Raw genomic sequence first — 26,785 nt, forward strand, 5'->3', positions numbered from 1 at the left:
ACAACTGCGTCTAAAAAAGTTAAAGCAAAACCAGGATGGACAGATAGTAGGGTAAGTGGAAACAGCTTTTATCTCTGTGAAAGAAAGCAATGACTGGAAAATACGGTGAAAATAAGTTCATTACCAATCAGCAGTCATTATAATTTCTTATTGGCTGCATTTTGATGAACAGCGAGCCCTGGTTCCCTTTGGTTTGAACCTGATTGAGCTGATCCTGGTAAATATGTACATTTATTCAGTTTCAGATTCAGATTTACATCAGAATCTACACAGTCTGACAATCAGCAAACCATGCATGATCATCTGCATATGCGGTTAGTATCCTCAGCCTCTTCTTTCAAATTTTGAGAGGGGAAGGAGTAGAATTTTGGTAGGTGTATTTTTAAAATTTGATTATGCATGTTACATTTGGTGATTGTCAGTCTTTTTTTTTATTTTTATATATATATATATTTAATATTGGAGGGTAGTTAGATTTTGGCAGTTCAAAATTGCACCTGCCAAAATTTGTCATAGCAGGGATCTGGCTTTTTTTTTCACTGTATTTCAGTCTCAAAGCTCAAGTCAACATATGTTCCATTTCAATTCAATCAACTTAAGAAACAAGTTAAAATGGATACAATAATATTTTGTGCATCTGACCCATTAGCAACATTGTAAAACATACTCTATCCCTCATGAATTAGTAGTTGAAGAAGCCTAGAACAGCTGTGCAGGGGAGACATACAGTATATATTATAATGTTGCAGACACTCATATCCAGATAAACGTTTACTCTAACTCATGATCAAGAAAGGTTTGGTGAAGAACAGAAAAGGTGGGGTTCACACCCATCAGATGGAGAGGGGTTTAGGCCCGGCTCACAGCACACAGCTGGAGTGGGGTTTAGGCCCGGCTCACTACACACAGCTGGAGTGGGGTTTAGGCCCGGCTCACAGCACACAGCTGGTGGGGAGAAGGGTTGAGAGTGAGCCCAACAGATGGTGTCAGGTCCAGCTCATCCTCAGACACCCCCGGTGGTGGTGTGAAGCGGAACCTCTGCAGGAGGAAGGTGAAGAAGAGGAAGAGCTCCATCCTGGCCAGGCTCTCTCCTAGACAGGCCCGTCGCCCTGCGAGGAAGAGATAATCACAGCACTTAAATACAGCTACAGGAGAGAGATAATCCCAGCACAGAAATACAGCTACAGGAGAGAGATAATCACAGCAAATAAATACAGCTACAGGAGAGAGATAATCACAGCACATAAATACAGTTACTGGAGAGAGATAATCACAGCATTTAAATACAGGTACAGGAAGGAGAGAAATCTATAAGTTCACATTATCCAAATACCCACCCATGAGCACACCTACACATGCACACAGAAAATGGAAAATAATAAAATAAAATAGATAAATTAAATTAAATTACATCCACACAAAACAAGCAACACAACTACACAATCACAGAACAGACCAATAATCAATCAGTTACTAAAAATAGACATTAGTAATAGTTCAAAAAGGCACTTCCAGTGTTACTTCCTCGTTCACTGAGCATGGACCATCTCCCTCTCCCCAAATCCCCCATAACCCTCTGAACATTGAACACCATTGTAAAATGTGCAATTTCAGTGAGCAACCACTTTCGAATTAATCCAGGGTCCAGCAAACCCATACCACCTAACCTATTCTGCCGAGTCAGCAAAATGGCCGTCCTCGCCTTACCCAACAAAAAATGGAATAGAACCACTCATTTCTTTCTTGATATGCTATGAATTAGCCCATAAACCCTGTATATAATGTGTGAGGCCCTGACAAATCAAGTCCACTTAGTTTATTTATTCATTTAGTATTGGAATATAGCAATTTACACAAAAGCCTGCAATGGTTTGTAGAGGAACTTGTGGTAAGCTCTGTTGAAGGCTTTCTCCTGGTGAAAAGACAGCAACCCCATGTTTACCCACTGCTACCCCTGGAATATTCCAACAGGTAATAAAAACATACTGCCATTTATTGACCGACCAGGCAGAGAGAAAGAGAAAGAGAGAACGCAAACAGACTGTAGGCCTTCATTCAGTTTCTGTGTACCTCTATTGACCCCTGTAAAAATCTTAAAGTCTGCAGAGTACTCTTAGTACAAACTAAAGTCTGTCTCTCCTCTGAATGAAAACAGCAACCTGATCAAGAATCTGATGTGTCATACCTACAGCATTCTTGCATTGGTTAAAGATTAGAGAGTGTTGCTTTGCCATGGACTGCACTGTGCTGTACCTGCAGAGAAGGGCATGAAGGCATCTCTCTTGATGAAGCAGCCCTTCTCATCCAGGAAGTGGCCAGGGTTGAAGCTGTGGGGGGTTGCCCACTCTTCCTCATCCTGCAGCACCGACGTCAGGAGTGGGATCACCATAGTTCCCTGAAACACACAGATGTGAAGGAGTATATAGACTTGATGCAACACAAATGTGCACACATGTTCAGACACACAAACAAATGCACATACACAGAACATATACACATGAAACACAGAAACCCCCCAGGGATGGAGCAAAATGTAGCAACGGTGCTCACAGAAGAGTTGAATCAGGTCACCCGTGCTCATGACTGTCAATAATTGAGCCTTGAAACCTTTCTTTTGTCATGATCTGTTTTCTGTTATCTGTTTTCTGTGTAAGTCCCCAACATTTGTTAACTTCTGTGCTCTCCGTAGTCTGTCTTCCCATTCATTTGTTTCACCTGTTTTCACTTCCTGGTTATTATGCACACCTGATTATCATTTCCCCCTTATAAACCTGTCTGTTTTGCTAAGTCTTTGCCTGATTGTCATGTGCTCCTGCCATTCTCTCCAGTGTTTTTCCTGTCTGATTTTATCATGTTCCCACCTGTTTGTGTTTGACCCGCTGTTCTTGGATTACTGGATTACCGGTTTGCGCTTTTGGATTTCGCTTCAGTTTATCTGCCTGTTTGGTCTGCCTTTCTGTTATCGACCCTCTGCCTGTGACCACGACTATGTCTCGGATTTCCTTTGTTATATCTGTCTGCTTTGTTACCAACCCTCTGCCTGAATTATCGTTTATGAGCTGCCTACCCTTCTATACACCAGTTTGCCTGTAATCGACCTTCATCTGTATAACCTTCCCCAAAGTAAATAAAGACTTTGATTTGGAACTTCTGTGGGTTTGTGCTTGGGTGCATTGTTCTGAAGCCTGACATCTTTAAACCATAAAGTACAGGAAGAGAGGGAGACATAGAACAGGGGTCAGAGAAGGAGAGAGGGAGAGATAAATTAAAAGATACAGATTAGGGGAGGTGATTAAACCTTTTTGATGAAGTATCCCTGGAAGGTGACATCACAGCTGGTGGTGTGGGGAAGGCTCATGGGTGCAATGTTAGCCAGTCTCTGGGTCTCGTGGATCACGGCGTCTGTGTAGGGCAGGTTCCTCCGGTCCTCCACCTGGGGTTCCCGATCCCCAATGACCCGACTCAGCTCCTCCTGAACCTGGTCTACACACCAGAGTGAGAGGGAGAGCGAAAAAGAGAGAGATATTAAGTTCTCATGAAAAATCGTAAGGCCCGACACTGATATTATAATGTGTGTATGCGTGTGTGTGTGTGTGTGTGTCTGTGTGTTTTTCCCTACCCTGTATTTGTGGGTACTTGGCCATCAGTAGCAGGCCCCATCTCAGGGTGGTTGCAGTGGTATCTGTCCCTGCTGCAAACAGGTTGCTGACAGTATAGTGCAGGTTGGTGTTGTGGAAGTAGGAACCTGGCTGGTCTGACTCCTGAGAGGGAACAAGTAGAGACAATAAAGAAAACCGAAGCATAATAAAATAAATTATTAAAGGTGTCAAATATGTACAGCCCATGATCAGTAAGATACTTGTTTGTCACTTCTCAGAAAGCCTGGGAAGGAGTTTGTAAATGTAAAACCCCACGCTAACCCAACAACGGAATTTAGCGAGGGCCAAAGGTATCAGCATGCTTGTCCTTCTGGTGTTGCTGAAAGAATATTAGTAGGGTTAAATATTAGTGGCCCCTATGCGGAGAGTCTAGATCAGCCAATAAATAAACCACGATACAAAGACAGTAGTACCACTCTGCCTTCCACTCTTTACTGGTCCGGGCTGACCAATAATCTCCACAATAGGGCCAATACATTCACCTTCGTTATATCTGACTCCATTTAGAAGAATAATTTAGATTAGTTATGGAATTTGAGTGTTTGCTAAGTGAATCTACTGTAATATGATGAAAGCTTGTGGTTAAGAAAGAGGCAGAGGGCGGTTCAATTGAACTCCCTACCTCCTGCTGTCGAACTAGGAAGGCGTCCACAAATCCCCTGAGGTCCTGGCGGTTGAATGTGTCCTTCAGTCCTTGCACAAGCCCCTTAATCTCCCCAATGTTGTTTTTGAAGTTCTTTAAAATCTGTGTCCGATTCACCAGCCACCGGCCACAACACCAGTGCAGCCAGGGGAACATGTTGTACAGCTGCAGTAACCAACACAAAACCAAAAATAGCTCAGGATCAGAACCACTGAACCCTTTTTTTGTTAGCAACTTATTTATTTTCACAAGAAAACCTACACATGAACACTTTTAACATTTTGTAAATAATCGCACCATCTATTGCACCTAGATCTCTGTCACCTATATAGAGTATAAACACTGAATACTTTCGTGTATATAAATTAATTAAAAGTGATGACAAATTATTTGGTTAGCCTGACTTGTGAGTGTTGTGAGAAAACTGAATGTTTCAAGATGCCAATTTAACTCTTTTTTTCGTTTTCTTTTGCTATATATTTTAAGTTACTATTTTAAATGATTATATTGTTTAATTCTCAATCTGGATTATTACTTTTAGTTGTTTTCCTTATTAGTACTTATTCTCCTTTCAAATTGTTGTTGTATTTATGTGTACATTCCACACAATTGCAAAATAGGGGACCTGCACTCAATGTGTTATGAGTGTAAATAAAGGAAAGTAATAAATAATAATGAAATATGAGAACAACATCAGACGGCACGGATGGCGCAGTGGGTAGCACTGCCGCCTCACAGCAAGGAGGTCCTGGGTTCGAATCCCCGTCGGCCGGGGCCTCTCTGTGCGGAGTTTGCATGTTCTCCCTGTGTCTGCGTGGGTTTCCTCCGGTTTCCTCCCACAGTCCAAAGACATGCAGGTTAGGCTGATTGGAGAGTCTAAATTGCCTGTAGGTATGAGTGTGCGACTAATTGGTGTGTGTGCCCTGCGATGGACTGGCGACCTGTCCAGGGTGTATTCCTGCCTTTCGCCCAATGTATGCTGGGATAGGCCCCCCTGTGACCCTGTTCAGGATAAGCGGGTTCAGATAATGGATGGATGGATGGAGAACAACATCCTGTACATCTCTTACAATTTAGAAAGTAATTCATTTATATTTGTAACTATTAACCTATTAACCATTTAAAGGGTTAACCCTTGTGTAGTCTTAACATTCTGTATACTTTCCTAAGGGTCAGAAATGACTAAAGGCCTAAAGTAGAGCAGCTTAATTGAATTTTAAACCCCAAATCTGTCACTCATCACAAGCTTTGTCATCAAATTTCTACATCATTTAGGGGGTTTTCTCTGCCATTAAACATAGTGGCAGGTCATTATGACCCTTAAGACTAAACAAAGGTTGAATAACCTACACTGCAGAATGACAGGATTATTCCGGAATAGTAATGTTTTACCAATGGGGCCAAATGGTCTTTACAAACTATTCCACTTGGGTGCCACAATGTTGTATTATTGCCTTGCCCAGGAATAATAACTTAAAGTTTCTACCTTTATTCGGAAGGATAATTATTAAAGCACCAGTACCCGTATTTCAGCTGAACCAAGAATCCGGATAGATTCATTGGCCCTGTTGACCATTCTTTGGAAGATGGGGTCAGTGTAGTCAAAGCGGCTGCCGTACATGATGGCACAGATGATGTTGGAGACGGAGTAATTCACTGGCAGAGTGGTGTCGAAAGGCTCACCTTCAGACCAAAAAAGGAAATAATAATAGTTTTTTCCCCCAGAAAGCTCCTGTTTAAAGGATAAAAAACACTCCTCCAAATTCCACAATGGCCTTGCTGCCTCCATCACATTTAAAAATAACTCCATGGAGTGATTACTGTGGATTCTAAACTCAGTTGTGAGATCCTCTGTGTGCTGTTTCTTGTTAAAACCAGTGGATTTAGATTTGGCTTGATATCATTTGCTTTGTTTCTGGTTAAAAGTACAGGGATGCAAATGTTCCATAGCGTTCCATAGCACAAGCTATAGCGGACATAATACGGGTTAGCTGGTAGATTATAATGAAGTGGACATATACATAGTGACATTAAGAACAGTTAGTGGCTTGGTAAAATTCAGAGGTTGCAATACTGGTTGGATGAAATCCAGCACACAGTAGGTCCACAGGACCAAGTTCAGGAACCATTATTGTAAGAAATGTATGATGTTCTCTGGCCAGCAATCAGGTTATATATTGACTTCACAAATCATTTATTTCTCCACAACCATTCAGTATTTTACTGTTTGTGTTAGTATTTTATTTCTGTGTTAAGAAGTGGCTGAAATCACATGCATTCGAGAATAACCTACATACTTGTCTGTGCCCTCCCAAATCATTCAAGTACTATAGGTTGCAGCAAGTAGCACTGATAACTACGATTGGTCATTGCAAATTATGGAGAAATTAAATGGGAGATTACAAATTATTTTGATTGAATCCAAGCATATTTCTCACCCTTGAAATTCTGAAACATCTTGGTGAGGTGGTGTAATTCGTCAATGATCTTTTTCTCGCTCCCCCTCTTGCCCATTCCAAAGTCACGCAGGGTGGAGAGGGTGAAGCGTCTCATCTCCTTCCAGAAGTTTCCGTTGGCGAATGCAACACCTGGGAGAGGACAGAACATCATGGGTGGGGGGGCAGGGGGGTTAACTAACATCTGTATTTCATACATATTTCCTGTATCTTGTGTCAAGCAACAACACCAACAACGGCAGTTTTGAAATGTGTAGGTCTGGTATTCAATTCAGCAGAGACAAAACACTCTGACCTGGTAGCAAGCGCTTATTGGACCACTGTCACTGCCCATATGGAAATATGTGTATGTATAACATATTGGATTTCCATACGCCTTGTATTTATATACAGTACTGTGCAGAAGTCTTAGGCACCCTAGACTTTATTATATATATGTTTATGTTTTTGTGTGTGGTAGTATGAAAGAACACATTTGAGATTTACAAATATAAATTTTCCAAAAGATTTAATTTTACAGAGACATTTTTGTATTTAATTAAAAAAGTAACATATTACTGTAAGCAACTGACTGCATTTTACACATAAACTTGGCTGTCTGAGATCAGAAGCAAGGAGCCAACCAAAGTCTGTAGAAGAACTGTGGCAAGTTCTCCAACATGTCTGGAACAACCTCCTTGCTGATTGTCTTATAGAACTGCAGGACAGCGTTGGCTATCTCAGAGAAGTGATGCAGTTTTAACACCAGAGGGTGGTCACAAAAAAATCAATTTGATTCAGTTTTTAACTATTCAGACAAATTACTAAAATTTAATGTAAAATGTATAGTACGTTTACTTAGGACCTTTCATTGAAAGAATCTTATCTGTACAGAATGTTATACAGGTGCCTAAGACTTTTGCACAGTACTGTATGTAAATACAGTGGGTCCAGAATTATTGACACCCCTGAGTGCCAAGTACAAAAAATAAACAATATAATTATTGAGAAACTCAAAATGCCAAATATACTGTACTGGAAGCAACCAAAATCACATAAGCATTTAATAAAAAACGGATTTCACCAAAATCAAGATTCCATAATTATTGGCACCCCTTTAGTACTTGATGCATCCACCTCTGGAAAGGATAGGAACATGTATTTTCCTGTAATGCTTGGCAAAGTTAAGGAAGACATTTGGACCATGGCATGATACATGCCCATCGCAGAACATACATTTTATTGTCACAGAACCATATTTTTCGTGCAATGCCAGTCAGGGGTGCCAATAATTCTGGAGCCCATGTTTAAAAATCAATGCTATTGTCGTCAGCTGGCAGACCATTCCCTCTCTACTTATATTAACAGCTCATCCACCTCTGGAATGCTTTGCCTCAATTGTCCAATAGTGCAGTGCCTTCAGTGCTAACTGTGGACTGCTAAGGCATTTCGGGGCTATTTAGCTGGGGCCAAAAGCATCCCGCCAGAGGCTATTGGCCCTTTGCTCACTGTGGGGGAAAAAAGTATGTTTCAATGTATGTTTTCGGTCAAATCTACAGATGCCCAGGATTGGACTGGATTGCATACCGTGCTCTTTAAAAGTATCTCTAAATATGGGTACAATTTCCCGGTCCCCAAACTCTTCAGCATAGTTGACCAGTGCCTGTTTGACTGTCTTGTAGCCTGCCAGGATGACCACCTTCTTTGGGCCCAAGTGTACAGTGAACACAGATCCATATTTCTTAGACAGCTGTAGAGACAGAAAATATATTAATAGGATTTGGTCTGTGTTAATACCATGGTCTGGGTGAATACTTGGATCGTAGGTGTGGATTGAATTTGTTTATACAATGGCGTGGTTGAATACTCATCGCTGATTGGCTGGGAGGGGTGTGTTATTTTTCCATAACGGCCCAGAATGAAGTAGTGAAGTAGCATATTAATTAGCCTCAAAGCTTAAAGGGTGATTAGACTCGAGATCACATATTTTTTAGCTGTAAAGGTATTGGTAACAGAGAGGAAAATGAAGAGTGGATCAATGACACTTTTCCATAAAAACCGCTTGAGCGTCTCAGTAGATTCTGGTGCAGGGAGCGAATCTGGGATTCATGTTGAGCCAGACTTTGTCCCTGGAGTCGGATAGCTTCTTGAGCGGGAGACAGAGTCGCTGGTCCCATTTCTGTCCAGTTTGTTCTGTCAGGCTTCAGAACAAAATAGCGACCAGAAAATAATCCAAATGAGTCTTTATTCGCTTGGAAGCAGGTCAGACAGGCAATAAGCAAACACTGGTAGCCAAAGCTGGTAAGAATGGCGGAAGCAAATTACAAACTGGCAAAGGACTGATGGAGACATATGGGTGTAAATGAATTAATTGAAATTACAAACTGGTGTATGAGCAGGGAACAGGTAACAGGGAACAGGTTAAATAAATTTGACTGAATGACTAGGAGTAGGAAAGAGAAGATGGGTAGGTTTCTCCAAGCATCTACCAGCCAACCAATTTCACTGTAAAAGGCTTATGTGTCTATGGCCAATTGGTATGAAATCATTTTCAGAACTTTCCTCTGTATATGGACTCCCAAACTCTCACCTATTCTGCTAATGACAAGTGAGAAGTTATGTAGATAAAGTGGTAAAAGGGAGTGGCATGACATAAAGCCCTTGGTGAAGTGCATGATCAAAACATATGAATTAAATGACTACTCAAAGCTACTTGCCAAAATTATTAAACCGTCAAAAGAGGACATTGCAAATATATACTGTGGCACCCCTGCTCCTGAATGTTGTGCCACGTGGGTGGAGAACCCTGGAGGGGCCCGTGCCGGTCAACCGCGCAGACGTCACGCATTGGGAGAGGTGTGCGAAGGGGTATATCTGCCTAGAGATGTGATGGGGAGATCAGCACCTTGGAGAGAGATCCCTCTACCTGCGGTCCAGGACCCCGGCCAGCGCACGTGAGGTAGCAGAGTGGAAAATCACTGACTCAGCTGCAGCCTCTTTTCCTAATGAGCAGGGAAGGGGATTTAAGGCGCGGTCGAGGCTGCAGCCAGGCTCAGTTGGTGCCATTCCTGAGCGTGTGAGAGTGTGGAAGGCAGGGAGAGGAAGGACCTGCAACGCCCAGCCATACTGAACCTGAGGAAGACCCCACCTTCACGGACGGCAACACCGAAGACCTGGAAACGGACGCCGGTCACGTGAGCCAGATAAATTACCTCCCTATTCACCCCCTGTCTTTGTGTTTCCCGCCAGCCCTGACGCGGCCGAAGAGGAGAGGAGGGAGGAAGCCCTGGAAAATACCCCGGTCTGGGAAGAATCTTCGTTTATTTTTTGCCTAAACGGCCCCTTTGATTTCTCCAGTTTTCCCCTACCCTTGCCCTGAGGGGGGGGGGCGCTATCACCGATACCCCGAAAAAAAAAACACAGAAAAAATAAAAAGAAGTATTTTTTCTGACATCTGCTATCTCCTGTGTTGGTTCCTAGCTGTGCCCACTCTCTGCACCCCAGGATTCACCCCTAGGCACCACATATGGTGGAGAATGCGGGCATACTGATGCCACGCTGTGGCAGCTGATCTGGGCCGAAGAACCAACACGGGTGAGAACGGAGAGTGAATGGAAGCCACACCCCCTGGGGAAGAGCGAAGAAGGAGACGATTGGCTGCCCCTACCCTCGCTGAGATGCAAGAAGCGGAAGCAGAGGAGGGCTCCCGAGGGATGATGGAAGCGGCCATCACGGAGCTGGCGAGGTCCCAGCGGGCCCTGCAGGAAGCGGTGGTCGAACTCTGCCGCCTATCCCCCCGTGACGGATCGAGACGAACCCCCCGAGAGGCGTTGACAAAGATGACAGCTGATGATGACGTTGAGGCGTACCTCCAGGTGTTTGAGCGCGCCGCTCAACGTGAAGAATGGCCGCCGGCAGCCTGGGCAGCCATACTAGCCCCCTTCTTGACGGGAGAGGCCCAACAGGCCTATCGAGATATGGACATGGCTGACGCCACCGACTACCTCAAGTTGAGGAGAGCCATCCTAGCCCAATATGGGTTCAGCCTACCTGCCCGAGCCCAGCGATACCACGAATGGGCCTATGACGCCTCCCAGCCTGCCCGGTCCCAAATCGCCGCCCTGACCCGCCTGACCAAGAGCTGGCTGGCCGAGGGAGAGGGGCCACCCCTGTTGGAGAGGGTGGTGTTGGACAGATGCACCCGCGCTCTACCCCGGGAAGCCAAACGGGATATAGCCCAGGTGGGACCCACCTCCGTAGAACTGCTAGTGGGCCTCTTCGAAAACCATCAGGTCACTCAGAAGATGCTCCAACCTGAACGCACCAAAACCCCGCGCCGCCCAGTTAGGTGCCCAGCACAGGTGAAGCGCCCACCAGCCCGCCCTGACCAAAATCGGCGGGGCAGACCTGACGCAGGGAGACCACGGCCGGAGTGGAGATGCTATAACTGTGGAGAGGAGGGGCATCTAGCCAGGAACTGCCCCGGGAGGGAGGTGTCCAGGCCCACCGCCAGGGGTCCGAGCAGCCCAGTGCACCCCTGCCTGTACCTGACCACCTGCTGGGCGCACCAGAGTACGGAGGCCCCCAGGTTCCCGATACGAGTAGGGGGACAGGACACTGTAGCAGTGCTGGATTCGGGCAGCGCCATCACCTTGGTAAGACCAGAGTTTGCGGGAGAAAAGAGGGGTGAAGAGGTGGCCGTGGCGTGTATCCATGGGGACACCAGAGAATACCCCACGGTGTGGGTCAACCTAATCACACCACGGGGGACGCACGCGGTAAGAGCGGGGGTTGTGCCAAATTTACCCGTACCGGTACTAATGGGAAGAGACTGCCCTTTGTTCCAGACTTATTGGGAGGAGGGGCCCCGGCCTCTGAGGGAGACGAGGCCACGACGGCCCCGTCGGGCTGCCCGCCAGAACCCCCTACCAGTCTGGGCCGCGACGTCTGGGGACAGTGAAGGAGAGGCCCTGCCACCTGAGAGGAAACGCCAACCCAGCACCCCGGCCACCAGTGGAACCATCACTGCGTCCGAGAAAGAGCTTGGGGAGGCCCTGCCCCCGGAGAGAGATGTCCGTCTAGCCTTCTCGGAGGGCCCCCAAGAGGTGAGCGAGGAGGCCGAAGCACCCACCCGGTTTGGCACTGCCCAACTACATGAGCCAAAGTTCGCTCAGGCCTGGAGAGATGCCCGAGACATTAACGGGGTACCACAAGGGCCGGTGAGTACACCATCGTATCCCTTCTTCAGGGTAAAACAAGACCTGCTCTACCGAGTCTGTAACCCACAGGGGGAGGAAGTGGAACAGCTGCTCGTCCCTCAACCGTTTGTGCCCCGAGTCCTCTACTTAGGTCATACTCACCTGCTGGGAGCCCATCTGGGGATGGAGAAGACCTATGAGAGGATCCTGGCAAGGTTCTATTGACCCGGGGTGAAAAAGGCTGTGGAGGACTACTGCCGACACTGTGCCGTGTGCCAACTCCACAGCCCTAAGGTAACCCTTCGGAACCCACTAATACCCCTGCCGATAATTGATGTTCCCTTCAGGAGGATTGCGATGGACATCGTGGGGCCCTTACCGAAGTCCAGCCGGGGACATCGGTACATCCTCGTAATCCTGGATTATGCAACCCGCTACCCAGAAGCCGTCCCGCTCAGGACCGCGACCGGAAAGGCGGTTGCCAGGGAGTTGTTCCTGCTGTTTAGCAGGGTCGGAATAGCGGAGGAACTCCTGACCGACCAAGGATCGTGTTTCATGTCGGGGGTCCTAAAGGAGATGTGCCGGCTGCTACAAGTGACCCAACTACGAACCTCCGTCTACCACCCCCAAACCGACGGACTAGTGGAGAGGTTCAATCAGACCCTCAAAGCCATGCTGAGGAAAATGATTGAAACGGACGGTAAGGACTGGGACCAGCTCTTACCCTATCTTCTCTTCTCAGTCCGAGAGGTACCCCAGAGCACCACCGGCTTTGCCCCTTTTGAACTGCTATACGGTAGACAACCCCGTGGATTACTGGACCTGGCGAAGGAGGCTTGGGAACAGCAACCGTCCCGAACCCGCAGCCTGATCGAGCATGTGGAGCAGATGGACCGGCGGATGGCCCAGATCTGGCCCATGATGAGGGCCCACATGGAACGGGCACAACGGGAGCAAGCCAGGCTGTATAACCGGGGAGCCCAGGTGAGAGAATTCGCCCCAGGAGACAAGGTGATGATTCTAGTCCCCACCAGTGAATGTAAATTTCTGGCCCAATGGCATGGGCCGTATGAGGTCGTGGAACGCACAGGACCTGTGAACTACCGAGTGAGACAGCCGGGGCGACGACACCGCCTCCAAATCTACCACGTCAACCTGATGAAGAGGTGGCATGAGCCACCCCCAGCTCCGACCCCAGTCCTCTCCGCCCAGTGGGTGCCCCCACCCACCCCTGACGTGAGTATTGGAGAGCAACTGAGTTCCCGCCAGCAGCAAGCGCTACGTGAGCTGGTGAATCGAAGCCGGGACGTCTTCTCGACTATGCCCGGCCGCACCCACCTAATCGCCCACGACATCAGCACTGAACCTGGGAAGACGGTAAGATTACGACCCTACCGAATCCCAGAAGCTCGCCGACACGCCATACAGGAGGAGGTGAAGAGAATGCTCGACCTCGGGGTTATTGAGGAAAGCCGCAGTGCCTGGTCCAGTCCCGTGGTGCTAGTCCCCAAGCCGGATGGAACCTGGCGGTTCTGTAATGACTTCCGCCGCCTGAACGACATCTCCCTGTGTGACGCGTACCCGATGCCGAGGGTGGACGAACTCATTGAGCGGCTGGGACCGGCCCGGTTCATCAGCACCCTGGACCTGACGAGGGGGTATTGGCAAGTTCCCCTAACACCCCGTGCCAGGGAGAAGACGGCCTTCGCGACCCCGACGGGCCTCTACCAGTACACCGTCCTTCCCTTTGGCGTGCATGGAGCCCCGGCCACGTTCCAGAGGTTGATGGACCAGGTGTTGCGGCCCCACCAGAGGTATGCGGCCGCCTACCTGGATGACATCGTCATCCACAGCACCGACTGGGACAGCCATGTCGACAAAGTCGAAGCGGTGCTGAGGTCCCTGAGGGAGGCCGGGCTGACGGCTAACCCAGCAAAGTGCCGGCTCGGATTTAAGGAAGCTGCCTATCTGGGCCACACGGTCGGGAGGGGGCGGGTGAAGCCCCAGTCGAACAAGGTCGACAGCATTGCCACCTGGCCCCAACGGGCTACAAAGAAACAGGTGAGAATGTTCCTGGGTCTGGTGGGTTACTATCGGCAGTTCATTCCGGAGTTTGCAGCACGAGCAGCCCCCCTACACGACCTCACCAAGAAGGAGCAGCCCAACCGGGTCCAGTGGAACCCCCTCGCCGCTGCAGCCTTCCAGGACCTACGGGCCGCTCTAGGTGAGAAACCAGTCCTCATAACTCCCAACTTCCAGAAACCCTTCGTGCTGCAGACCGACGCATCGGAAGTGGGCCTGGGAGCGGTCCTGTCACAGATCCAGGACGGGGTGGAGCATCCAGTGACATACATCAGCAGAAAACTCCTCGGCCATGAAAGGAATTATGCCACGGTCGAGAAGGAATGCCTTGCCATCAGATGGGCGGTAGGTAAATTACGTTATTACCTACTCGACCGTGAGTTTCTGTTGGTGACCGATCATGCTCCCCTCAAATGGATGTACCTGAACCGAGACAGCAATGCCCGAGTAACCCGCTGGTTTTTAGAGTTGCAGCCTTACCGGTTCAAGGTGGAGCATCGCGCTGGGAAGCTGCACCAGAATGCTGATGCGCTATCCAGGAGGGAGGATGGCCTAGGGGCAGACGCTCCCGCCCGGGGCTTGGAGCTGAGGGGGGGGGTATGTGGCACCCCTGCTCCTGAATGTTGTGCCACGTGGGTGGAGAACCCTGGAGGGGCCCGTGCCGGTCAACCGCGCAGACGTCACGCATTGGGAGAGGTGTGCGAAGGGGTATATCTGCCTAGAGATGTGATGGGGAGATCAGCACCTTGGAGAGAGATCCCTCTACCTGCGGTCCAGGACCCCGGCCAGCGCACGTGAGGTAGCAGAGTGGAAAATCACTGACTCAGCTGCAGCCTCTTTTCCTAATGAGCAGGGAAGGGGATTTAAGGCGCGGTCGAGGCTGCAGCCAGGCTCAGTTGGTGCCATTCCTGAGCGTGTGAGAGTGTGGAAGGCAGGGAGAGGAAGGACCTGCAACGCCCAGCCATACTGAACCTGAGGAAGACCCCACCTTCACGGACGGCAACACCGAAGACCTGGAAACGGACGCCGGTCACGTGAGCCAGATAAATTACCTCCCTATTCACCCCCTGTCTTTGTGTTTCCCGCCAGCCCTGACGCGGCCGAAGAGGAGAGGAGGGAGGAAGCCCTGGAAAATACCCCGGTCTGGGAAGAATCTTCGTTTATTTTTTGCCTAAACGGCCCCTTTGATTTCTCCAGTTTTCCCCTACCCTTGCCCTGAGGGGGGGGGCGCTATCACCGATACCCCGAAAAAAAAAACACAGAAAAAATAAAAAGAAGTATTTTTTCTGACATCTGCTATCTCCTGTGTTGGTTCCTAGCTGTGCCCACTCTCTGCACCCCAGGATTCACCCCGAGGCACCACAATACCCAAAAACAAGATTTAAATGGGAAGAGGAATTACAAATAAATATTACAAATCAGGAATGGGAAAATTTATGTCAAAATATATACAAAAGTACCAACTCTATACATTGGAGAGTATTTGCTTGGAGTATCAACAGTTATAACTCCACAAATACAAATAAAATATCAAAAATCTATCTCTGGCACATGTTGGAGAAGATGTGGAGAAAAAGCAGCAAATTATACATTTCATAGAAGAAATGTCTTAAATATTTAGGTTAAGGTTAAAATCAGGAAAATCCCCATTGTTTTCTTGTTAGGAAATAAAGTAGGGGGTGTGGATAAAAAAGATGTATATTTGTTTAGAATTATTAGAATTGCAATCCTAAAATAACCAGAAATTGATTAACAACTATATGGAAAAAATATAAAGATAAATGCTTGAAGAATAAGGAAAATAATGGGTTGCTTTTTGTGTATTTATTATTAATAATAATATTATTACAACTTTATTTATTATTATTATTATTATTATTATTATTTCTTTTTTTTATTATAATTTTTTTAATTGGATTATTATTTTTAAATTGTGTCTATGTGTTGTGTGTATCAGTTGGTTGTATTTTATTTTTTGTAAGTCTGTACCTGTAAAATATATATATACAATATATATATACATTTACATTTTTTACATTTTTGTCATTTGGCAGACACTTTTAATCCAAAGTGACTTACAAGTGCATAGGTTCTACCATAAGTCAAAGCATCACATCCAGAACTAGGAAAATACACATGAAATGCTGTTCTAAACATAGTCGTGATCATAAGTGAAATTTTTTTTATTTATTATTTATTATTTTACAAGGATAGGGATATCAGAAATGGGCATTGGCATAGGTCTGTTCACCCATTTCAAGTTCAAAAACCAAGCTTCCAAGCAGGTGATCAAATGTCATCAACATGCCACACATTTTGGCAGTAAACAATATAATACGTCTCATTTCTGTCGTTTTAATATTTTCAAATGTGTTTTTTTTTTTTTTTTGGATTATGAAGGTTAGTACAATTTGTATCATTGTATATTCTTTGGACTGAAAACCTGACCATGAAATTCAGCATGTACCTGAGGTTTGTAGTGGTAGTGGTAGTAATCCCATGCACTAATCCCATGACTTTACCTCACAGAGAGACACTTGGAGCCGTTTCAGGTCCAGATGGAGCAGGTTCCCGAGGAGAGGCAGGGGTCTGGGTCCCGGTGGGCTGTTTCCAGGCCCAGGGGTGGAGGAGAGCAGGTAGAGCAAAAACAGCACCAGCACCACCCCCAGAAGGGTCAAGGGTGGGGGCATCTTGGGTAAAATCCCCTCCAACATATCTCCTGATGAACTGATCAGCCGCAAACACAGAGAAAGAGAGAGATAGAGAGAGAGGATATCAATAGCAGCAGAAGGAGCAGAGCGTAGATTTTTTCCTTTTCTTGAATGGGAGACACAAGAGATTTGCAGCAGTCTGTCTCAACAACAAGGGGAACTTCAGGGAAGTCCCTACTTCAGGGAAGTGCCTATTTTTTTAAATCATCACGAACAAGCATTTTTTTTACTCCAAGTCAACGTTTTCAAAACTCTTCACAGTTAGCACACATTTACATTACACAGTTACAGTACATTTATGGCATTTGGCAGACAACCCTTATCCAGAGTGATACAGCCCAATTTGCAAATGTAACATAACCTTGGGGGCTTGTTGGTAGAAGGTAATACAATATATTTCCATAAAACTTCAATAAAACTTCAATTGACGTCATCATCTGATCTAATTATATTCTAAAAATGGTTTATTATTCGGTATGCTTATACACTTTTTGCACGTCAACATACTGTTTTAAAAACTCAACACAATTGGGTTAGACAGCAATTTGACATGTCTACCATAATACCATATCTAAATATACACTCAGTGAGCACTTTATTAGGTATTTGACTTATTTGTTTTAATTCTACTGCTGTAGCCTATCCACTTACAGTTATGATGCATTGTGATTGCACTCCGATTCAAGGCCCTAGTGTTGGCATTTCAGGCTGCTTAGGGGACTGCCCCACCTTACATCCAATCCTTAATCACTCCCTACTCCCCAGCTAGACCACTCCAGTCTGCCAGCTCTGGTCGCCTTGTGGTTCCCTCATTACGAGCACCTGGCGGTCGAGCTGCACGTTCACGCCTATTTTCCGTTCTAGTTCCTCAGCGGTGGAATGACTTGCCTACCACTGTCAGGACAGCAGAATCCCTCCCCCTATTTCGACGCAGACTAAAAACACACCTTAGTCAAACTGTACCTTAGTCCTCCCTCCTGATTTTGATATCCCTCTTGTCTAACCCAAAAAAAAGAAAAAGAAAATTGCACTTACTATGACTGTATTTTTTGTTTCGAACAGCACTTGTGTATTTACTAGTTATGGATGTGATGCTTTAGCTTGTGGAAGAACCCATTTCTGAAGGTTGATGTGAACATTAACTGACTGATAGTTACACACCATACCCTTTGAGGGGAACTCAGAGCATGTAAAGGAACTGAGGTACCAATTAAACTATTAGACATGACCTTATCATTGGACAAAGAGCAGAGGTCTCATCTCATTTATGGGGGATCTCTATGGAAAGCTTGTGCCGGAGAAACTATTTTACCATATGACCACAGTCTACATGATCAGATCTCCCTGCTGAATGCAATGAATGCTGCATGCCAGGATATACCTGCAGAAGACTGCCTTGGATGGATCAGAAAAATAGTTTATTCCCCCCATGTGTATGACAAGAGAATATAAGGATATATATATGAGAAATTGTGGCCAGGTTGACTAGCATAGACATACTATGGCAAGACCAGGGGTGAGGCCCAGGGTTTCCTCATTTGTGCAATAAACTATGAGGACCAACACACATTAATCTGGTGAAATAAGTATTTTCTTTTATTATGACACCGAGATCTCTCGCCTCCAGCAGTGGAATAAACAAAACAAAGCAAGAGCCAACCATCACAGTCTTTAAATTCCACCCTTTCTGTCACTGGGCAGCTAAGCTGCTTACCAGTTTAAACAAACAAATCCAAATCAAACAACTGGAGCTGATATAGCCAGAGCCAGGAAGTGGAGCCAACAAGCAAACGATCCCTCCAATCCTCTGTTTTTTCCACAATACATACAGTATTTATCAATGAGTACATATTCTATATACAGTGCATCCGGAAAGTATTCACAGCGCTTCACTTTTCCCACATTTTGTTATGTTACAGCCTTATTCCAAAATTGAATAAATTCATTTTTTTCCTCAAGATTCTACACACAACACCCCATAATGACAACATGAAATTTTTGCAAATTTATTCAAAATAAAAAACTAAGAAATCACATGTACATAGTATTCACAGCCTTTGCCATGAAGCTCAAAATTGAGCTCAAGTGCATCCTGTTTCCACTGATCAACCTTGAGATATTTCTACAGCTTAATGGAGTCCACCTGTTGTAAATTCAGTTGATTGGACATGATTTGGAAAGGCACACACCTGTCTATATAAGGTCCCACAGTTGACAGTGCATGTCGGAGCACAAACCAAGCATGAAGTCAAAGGAATTGTCTGTAGACCTCCGAGACAGGATTGTCTCGAGGCACAAATCTGGGGAAGGGTACAGAAACATTCCTGCTGCTTTGAAGGTCCCGATGAGCACAGTGGCCTCCATCATCCGTAAATGGAAGAAGTTCGGAACTACCAGGACTCTTCTTAACCTCCTGAGACCCTGCGTCCTCAAATGAGGACATTATATTTTGGCTTCCCTGAGCTCTCTAAAGTATTTCTCTGAACATAAGGGAATAAATGAAATATATTTCTGAAAATATTTTCCCTGCAACATATTTTTGTCACCCAAGACACTTGTATTATGTAAAAAAATGTTTTCATACTGTTGCTTTTTGTCTTCTGGGTCTCAGGAGGCTAGAGCTGGCCGCCCGTCTAAACTGAGCAATCGGGGGAGAAGAGCCTTAGTCAGGGAGGTGACCAAGAACCCAATGGTCACTCTGTCAGAGCTCCAGCGTTCCTCTGTGGAGAGAGGAGAACCTTCCAGAAGGACAACCATCTCTGCAGCAATCCACCAATCAGGCCTGCATGGTAGAGTGGCCAGGCGGAAGCCACTCCTTAGTAAAAGGCACATGGCAGCCCGCCCGGAGTTTGCCAAAAGGCACCTGAAGGACTCTCAGACCATGAGAAACAAAATTCTCTGGTCTGATGAGACAAAGATTGAACTCTTTGGCGTGAATGCCAGGCGTCATGTTTGGAGGAAACCAGGCACCGCTCATCACCTGGCCAATACCATCCCTACAGTAAAGCATGGTGGTGGCAGCATCATACTGTGGGGATGTTTTTCAGCGGCAGGAACTGGGAGACTAGTCAGGATTGAGGGAAAGATGAATGCAGCAATGTACAGAGACATCCTGGATGAAAACCTGCTCCAGAGCGCTCTTGACCTCAGACTGGGGCGACGGTTCATCTTTCAGCAGGACAACGACCCTAAGCACACAGCTATCAAAGGAGTGACTTCAGGACAACTCTGTGAATGTCCTTGAGTGGCCCAGCCAGAGCCTAGATTTGAATCCGATTGAACATCTCTGGAGAGATCTGAAAATGGCTGTGCACCGACGCTCCCCATCCAACCTGATGGAGCTTGAGAGGTGCTGCAAAGAAGAATGGACGAACTGCCCAAAGATAGGTGTGCCAAGCTTGTGGCATCATATTCAAAAAGACTTGAGGCTGTAATTGCTGCCAAAGGTGCATCAACAAAGTATTGAGCAAAGGCTGTGAATACTTATGTACATGTGATTTCTTCGTTTTTTATTTTTATTTTTTTCAAAGATATTTTTTAGGCCTTTTTCAGCTTTATTGGACAGTATATAGTATAGAGAGACAGGAAGAATGGGAGCGAGAGAGAGGGGAAGACATGCGACAAATGTCGGACAGTCAGATTCGAACCGCCGACATCGCGGCTCGCAATGAGCATGCGGTCAGTGCTCTACAGGCTGCGCCACCGAGACACCCAGTTCGTTTTTTATTTTTAATAAATTTGCAAAAATTTCAAATAAACTTCTTTCATGTTGTCATTACGGGGTGTTGTGTGTAGAATTTTGAGGGAAAAAAATGAATTTATTCCATTTTGGAATAAGGCTGTAACATAACAAAATGTGGGAAAAGTGAAGCGCTGTGAATACTTTCCGGATGCACTGTATACATTATATACAGTATGTGTATTTTTTTACCGTAAAATTGTGTTTTTGCAAACGTTTTTTTGTGTTCACACCAACCCAGCCCCACTGTCAAACGTGTTTTGGTCATTCTGTTATGAGTGACAAAGTGTGTCGTGGACATATCCTCTCATTCCTATTTCAGCAGAGGGTGAAGAACCCGGTTTAACACAACAAGTGTATTTTAAGACTTTATTTGTACTTGCAAGCCAATAAAGAATGGGGGTATTGTCAGGGTTGGAGGTAGTACTGGTTGTGGCCATCAGGGGACTTATTACTTTCACCTGATGGTCATTAGTGCTTACGTGATGCCTACCTCCTGAAGGTACTTAAAGCCCGCATTTCCCCGCAGTCTTCGCTTCGGTGTCACTGTTCGCTCTGCCACCTAGCCGGTATTAGCACATGGTAAGACTCAGCATTCGAGTCCGGTATTGTGCTGGTTCAGTATTCAGAAAAGGTAAGGAAGGGGTCTGCACGTTAGTGTGTGTACACTGCGGCCGCCTTCCTGTAGGTTCTTTGGTTCTTTGTTTCGTTTTGTTTTCGGCTCGTGTGAGTCCGTGGGTGAGGGACGTTGTCCCCGGTATTTTGTATTTTGGTTTGTGTGTTTTTTCGGAGCTGCGACTCCTGAGTCTTTATTTTCGTTAGCCCAGTCTTTTATACTGGGTTGTACTTTTATTTTGGGTTTTCCCCGGTCCGGGGCAGTAGTGCTAGCCTTTACGCACTCATTTTTCGTTTGTGATTTTCGCCCTGGTTTTGGAGGGTAGTTTTTATTTCCTGAGCCGTTATTTGGGGCTCTTTCTTTTATTTGTGCGGAGTTGTCTCCGTGTACAGTGCTGTCTCCTCTACCCCCCCCGGGGTCTTAGTGGCGGGCTCGTTTGTGGGTCCGCTTACAAGGGGTCACCCCCTTAGTCGCACCTGGCTCTCCGCACCTCCTCAACCTCACAGAACACCGAAGCCAGCATGGAGAGGCCAGCGACTAGTGTGGGAGGGGATTCTCCTCTGGAGGCGGTTGTATCCGCCCAGCAGGCTGCTCTAGTTAGGCAGGAGCAGGAGTTACTAGTGTTGCGTGCACAACAAACTGCCACTGCCGAGCAGCAGACCAGGGTATTTCAACGGCAGGAGGAGATATTAACTAGGTTAGACCAACAGCAGGAGGTATTGTTCGGACTCGCCGAGACGTTCCGGCAATTAGCCAGCGAGTTTCGGTCTTCTCCTACACCTGCACCCATCTCTGACACCTCCCAATCGTCCCGTTCCCCCCCTACTTATCAACCCATTACACCGGTGGTTAGGGAGCCCAAGCTCCAGCTCCCTTTGCGGTATGGTGGAGAGGCAGGGAAATGTAGGGGGTTCCTCTCCCAGTGCCTAATTTTTTTTAAATCTCAACCCTCACGTTTCACCACAGAGGATGCTCGGGTCGCGTTCATTCTGGCTCTATTGACGGGGACGGCTCTGGCCTGGGCAGACCCGTTGATTCGCGGTCAGGCTCCCCTCATGAGTGACTCCCAGCTCCTAATGCAGGAGATGACGCGTGTATTCGACCACGATGTCACGGGTAGAGAGGCGGCATCTCGGTTGACATGGATAAAGCAGGGTGTCCGGAGTGTTGCCGAGTTTTCTGTCGAATTTCAGGCTCTGGCAGGTGAGACAGGGTGGGCGGACGACCCACTCATAACCTTGTTCACTAGCGCATTATCTGACCCAGTCCGGGATGCCCTGGCTACCATGGAGCCACCGGGGAGTTTAGGTGCGCTAATATCCGCGGCTATCCGCATTGACAACCGGGTCCGTGAACGGGAGAGGGAGAGAGTGGGCAGGGGAGGTCGGTCCAACTGGCCCATTCCGCTTCCTCCAGGCAAGGCTGTCAGTACCGTGGGGGCACAAGACACACACACAGGGGAGGTACCTATGCAGGTGGACAGCGCTACTCTGGTGCGCCCTAAGAAACGTCCCTGGAAAGAGGGATTGTGTTTCTTTTGTAGGCGACCGGGGCATCTAATTAGAAACTGCCCCGACCTGAAGGGAAAAGCGCAGTCCCACTAGTGGAGCGAAAGTCACTAGTGGGACTGGTAAGAGGTATTAGCTTTCGCACGTTTCTCCCCGTCAACTTGACGTGGAAGGGGGGTGAGGCTCGGGCAAACGCCTTTATTGATTCCGGGGCAGTTGACAATTTTATCGACCGACAGTGGGCAAGACACCAGAGCCTGCCGGTTCGGTCTTTGCCACAGCCCCAATCCATCACGGCGCTGGACGGTCGCCCGTTGGGGTCCGGGGTTGTGCGTCAGATTACTGAGTGGGTGGTAATGCGGATTCCGTTTCTGGGGCACCGGGAGCGCATTTTTTTTTTTTTGGTGGAGTCTCCGGTGTACCCTATTGTACTAGGTCACGGGTGGCTAGTAAAACATCAACCCCGAATAAACTGGGGAGACCGGAGCAATCCGGTGTCCCGGTGGGGTCCGCAGTGCGCCAATCACTCTGAGCAGACGCACACTCCCGCAGCCCCACCCGTAGAGACCGATATAAACTCTGAGGGGGACGAGGAGGAGGCTAGGGGGTTCCCCAGCCCTCGGGCTAGTTCTCAGGTGTCAGATGCGCAGGCGGAGAGTCTGGAGTGGGACTCCGTCTGTGACTGGAGTCCTCCCGTGGACGAGGGGGAGATCAGTGACGTCACTGACCGGGACTCTGAGGGAAGCTTGCAGGACTCTGACAGTGGAGAGGAGGGGCGGATGATAGGGGCTGTTACGTTTCCTCTTCCGCAGAACGTTCCCAGGGAATATAGGGAGGTAGCGGAGGTGTTTAGCAAACAGCGAGCCACTACGTTACCCCCGCACCGACCCTATGACTGTGCCATCGAGTTATTCCCTGGAACGTCGCCACCTAGGGGGTCGCTGTATTCGTTGTCAGCACCGGAAAGCAAGGCCATGAACGAATACATTTGCGATGCATTAGCTAATGGATTTATTAGACCATCTACATCACCAGCGGGGGCCGGGTTCTTTTTTGTGAGAAAAAAGGACGGGGGCCTGAGACCTTGCATAGACTATAGAGGGTTAAATACTATAACCATTAAAAATAGGTATCCCCTACCGCTAATGAACTCCGCGTTCGAGCGCCTGCAATCTGCATCTGTTTTTACCAAACTCGACCTCCGTAATGCGTACAATCTTGTACGCATACGCGAGGGCGATGAGTGGAAAACAGCGTTCAATACCCACACCGGGCATTACGAATATCTGGTTATGCCGTTCGGTCTTACTAACGCCCCTGCAGTATTTCAGGCACTGGTAAATGATGTGCTCAGGGAGACGTTGGAGAGATTTGTGTTCGTCTACCTGGACGATATTTTAATTTTCTCCAACAATCACACCGAACACATTCAGCACGTGACCCAGGTCCTCACGCGTCTTTTGGAGGCGCGCCTATTTGTCAAGGCGGAGAAATGCATTTTCCATGCGAATACGGTGTCTTTTCTTGGGTTCATTGTGTCTGAGGGGAGAATTGAGATGGACCCAACGAAAGTAGCGGCCGTTAAGAACTGGCCTACGCCCACGTCAATAAAGCAGGTTCAGAGGTTTTTAGGGTTCGCAAATTTTTATCGCCGTTTTATCAGAAGTTTTAGCACGGTGGTCGCGCCCATCACGGCGCTTACGAAGAAGACGGTTCCAGCGCGCTTTGTGTGGAACCCCCGTGCGGAAGCGGCGTTCGCGGAGCTAAAGGAGAGGTTTTGCACGGAACCTATTTTAATAACTCCAGATCCTTCGCGCCCATTTATTGTGGAGGTGGATGCCTCCGAGCTGGGGGTGGGCGCTGTTCTATCCCAACGGTCCCCTCTAGACCAAAAAGTGCACCCCTGTGCGTTTTTTTCTCGGTCCTTGTCCCAGACCGAGAGAAATTATGACGTGGGAGACAGGGAACTGCTGGCGGTCAAGTTAGCTCTGGAGGAGTGGCGTCACTGGCTGGAGGGGGCGGAGCACCCATTCACTGTATGGACTGACCACAAGAATCTAGAGTACATACAGTCGGCCAAGACACGGAACTCGCGGCAGGCCCGCTGGGCCCTATTTTTTGCGCGTTTTTCGTTTACGCTGACCTACCGTCCCGGTTCCAAAAACACTAAACCCGACGCCCTCTCCAGGGTGTTTGATAACACAGACAGAGAGCACACTCCTCAACCTATCATCCCTGGGGAGCAAATAGCGGCGCCAGTGGTTTGGGAGGTGGAGGCGGCGGTGCGAGGAGCGTTGCGCCTCGAGCCGGATCCAGGGGGGGGTCCACCTCATTGCCTTTTCGTGCCTGCTGGGGTTCGGTCCCAGGTACTGCAGTGGGGACATGCCTTACGGCTGGCAGGGCATCCCGGGGTTCACCGCACAAAGGACTTCTTGTCTAGGCGGTTCTGGTGGCCCGGGATGGAAAAGGACGTTCGGGAGTTTGTGGCCGCGTGCCCGGTCTGTGCCCGTAGTAAGGGATCGCACCAACCCCCCTCAGGGCTATTACGACCCTTACCGGTCCCGAGACGCCCATGGAGTCATGTGGCCCTCGACTTCATTACAGGGCTGCCGTCATCTGAAGGCAATACGGTGATCTTGGTAGTAGTTGACCGGTTTTCTAAGGCGGCTCATTTTGTGGCGCTACCAAAATTACCGTCGGCAGCGGGGACCGCAAGGCTAGTAGTTGACCACGTCTTCAGACTACATGGTCTGCCCCAGGATGTGGTTTCTGACCGCGGACCCCAGTTCGCGTCTAGGTTTTGGCGTGTGTTCTGCTCCTTGTTAGGGGCCTCAGTAAGTCTGTCCTCGGGCTTTCATCCTGAGACCAACGGGCAGACGGAGCGCACTAACCAGGCGCTTGAGAACACACTGCGGTGCTTAGCCGCGGCCAACCCCACGTCCTGGAGTCGTCAGCTCGCGTGGGCCGAGTACGCGCACAACACTCTGCGCAACGCCTCCACCGGGTTCTCACCCTTCGAGGCTCAATTTGGGTACGTGCCGCCATTGTTCCCGGAACTGGAGAAGGGGGCCGAGGTGCCCTCCGCTGAGGCTTTTGTTCGGCGGTGCCGTGGCACCTGGAGCAAAGTACGGGCGGCACTCCTACGGGCTACTGCTACCCAGAAGCGACTGGCCGACAGACATCGCCGTTCAGCTCCTTCCTACAGGGTAGGGCAGAGGGTGTGGCTGTCCACTCGCGATCTGCCATTGCGAGTGGAGTCGCGGAAGCTCGCCCCCCGCTATGTGGGCCCTTTCCGCATTGTCAGGAAGATCAACCCAGTTACGGTGAGACTCCAACTGCCCCGGTCCATGAGGATCCATCCCACCTTCCACATCTCACGCCTTAAACCGGTATTCACCAGCGTGCTGGCCCCGGCGGAGGTTCCTCCACCGCCTCCACGGATAGTTGACGGGGGTACGGCCTATACTGTGCGCCGCATCCTGGCTGAGCGTCGCGTGGGCAGGGGCAGACAGTACCTTGTAGACTGGGAGGGCTATGGTCCTGAGGAGCGCTGTTGGGTCCCCACTAGGAACATTCTGGACCCGGAGCTCATCCATGAGTTCCGCAGGCGGGGGGCTGAAGGAGCGTCTGGGGCCGCTCCTTAGAAGGGGGGTCCTGTCAGGGTTGGAGGTAGTACTGGTTGTGGCCATCAGGGGACTTATTACTTTCACCTGATGGTCATTAGTGCTTACGTGATGCCTACCTCCTGAAGGTACTTAAAGCCCGCATTTCCCCGCAGTCTTCGCTTCGGTGTCACTGTTCGCTCTGCCACCTAGCCGGTATTAGCACATGGTAAGACTCAGCATTCGAGTCCGGTATTGTGCTGGTTCAGTATTCAGAAAAGGTAAGGAAGGGGTCTGCACGTTAGTGTGTGTACACTGCGGCCGCCTTCCTGTAGGTTCTTTGGTTCTTTGTTTCGTTTTGTTTTCGGCTCGTGTGAGTCCGTGGGTGAGGGACGTTGTCCCCGGTATTTTGTATTTTGGTTTGTGTGTTTTTTCGGAGCTGCGACTCCTGAGTCTTTATTTTCGTTAGCCCAGTCTTTTATACTGGGTTGTACTTTTATTTTGGGTTTTCCCCGGTCCGGGGCAGTAGTGCTAGCCTTTACGCACTCATTTTTCGTTTGTGATTTTCGCCCTGGTTTTGGAGGGTAGTTTT

At 48.0% G+C, this 26,785-nt stretch overlaps 1 protein-coding gene across 1 annotated transcript; it reads right to left on the reverse strand.

Annotated features, from left to right (window-relative positions):
* Positions 1-52: 52 nt before the first annotated feature.
* LOC133118166 (cytochrome P450 2K1-like) lies at positions 53-16,868 on the reverse strand. The gene is made up of 9 exons (XM_061227966.1): positions 16,540-16,868; positions 8,325-8,487; positions 6,741-6,890; positions 5,825-5,985; positions 4,282-4,467; positions 3,620-3,761; positions 3,299-3,483; positions 2,254-2,395; positions 53-1,109 (listed from the first exon to the last, which is right to left on the reverse strand). The coding sequence occupies exons 1-9, from the start codon at positions 16,729-16,731 to the stop codon at positions 922-924; spliced, it is 1,509 nt and encodes a 502-aa protein (XP_061083950.1). The 5' UTR covers positions 16,732-16,868; the 3' UTR covers positions 53-921.
* Positions 16,869-26,785: the final 9,917 nt, after the last annotated feature.

This window comes from Conger conger, chromosome 2, assembly GCF_963514075.1.
Source record: "Conger conger chromosome 2, fConCon1.1, whole genome shotgun sequence".
In the NCBI taxonomy this organism is placed as follows: Eukaryota; Metazoa; Chordata; class Actinopteri; order Anguilliformes; family Congridae; genus Conger; species Conger conger.

Bases quoted from the DNA above. Each gene is read 5' to 3' on its own strand.
- LOC133118166 (XM_061227966.1), bottom strand. From the start codon at position 16,731: ATGTTGGAGGGGATTTTACCCAAGATGCCCCCACCCTTGACCCTTCTG. The intron at 5,986-6,740 runs GTGAGAAATATG...TTTGGTCTGAAG, and splicing joins GATGTTTCAGAATTTCAAGG to GTGAGCCTTTCGACACCACT. The intron at 4,468-5,824 runs GTACTGGTGCTT...TGGTTACTGCAG, and splicing joins TTGGTTCAGCTGAAATACGG to CTGTACAACATGTTCCCCTG.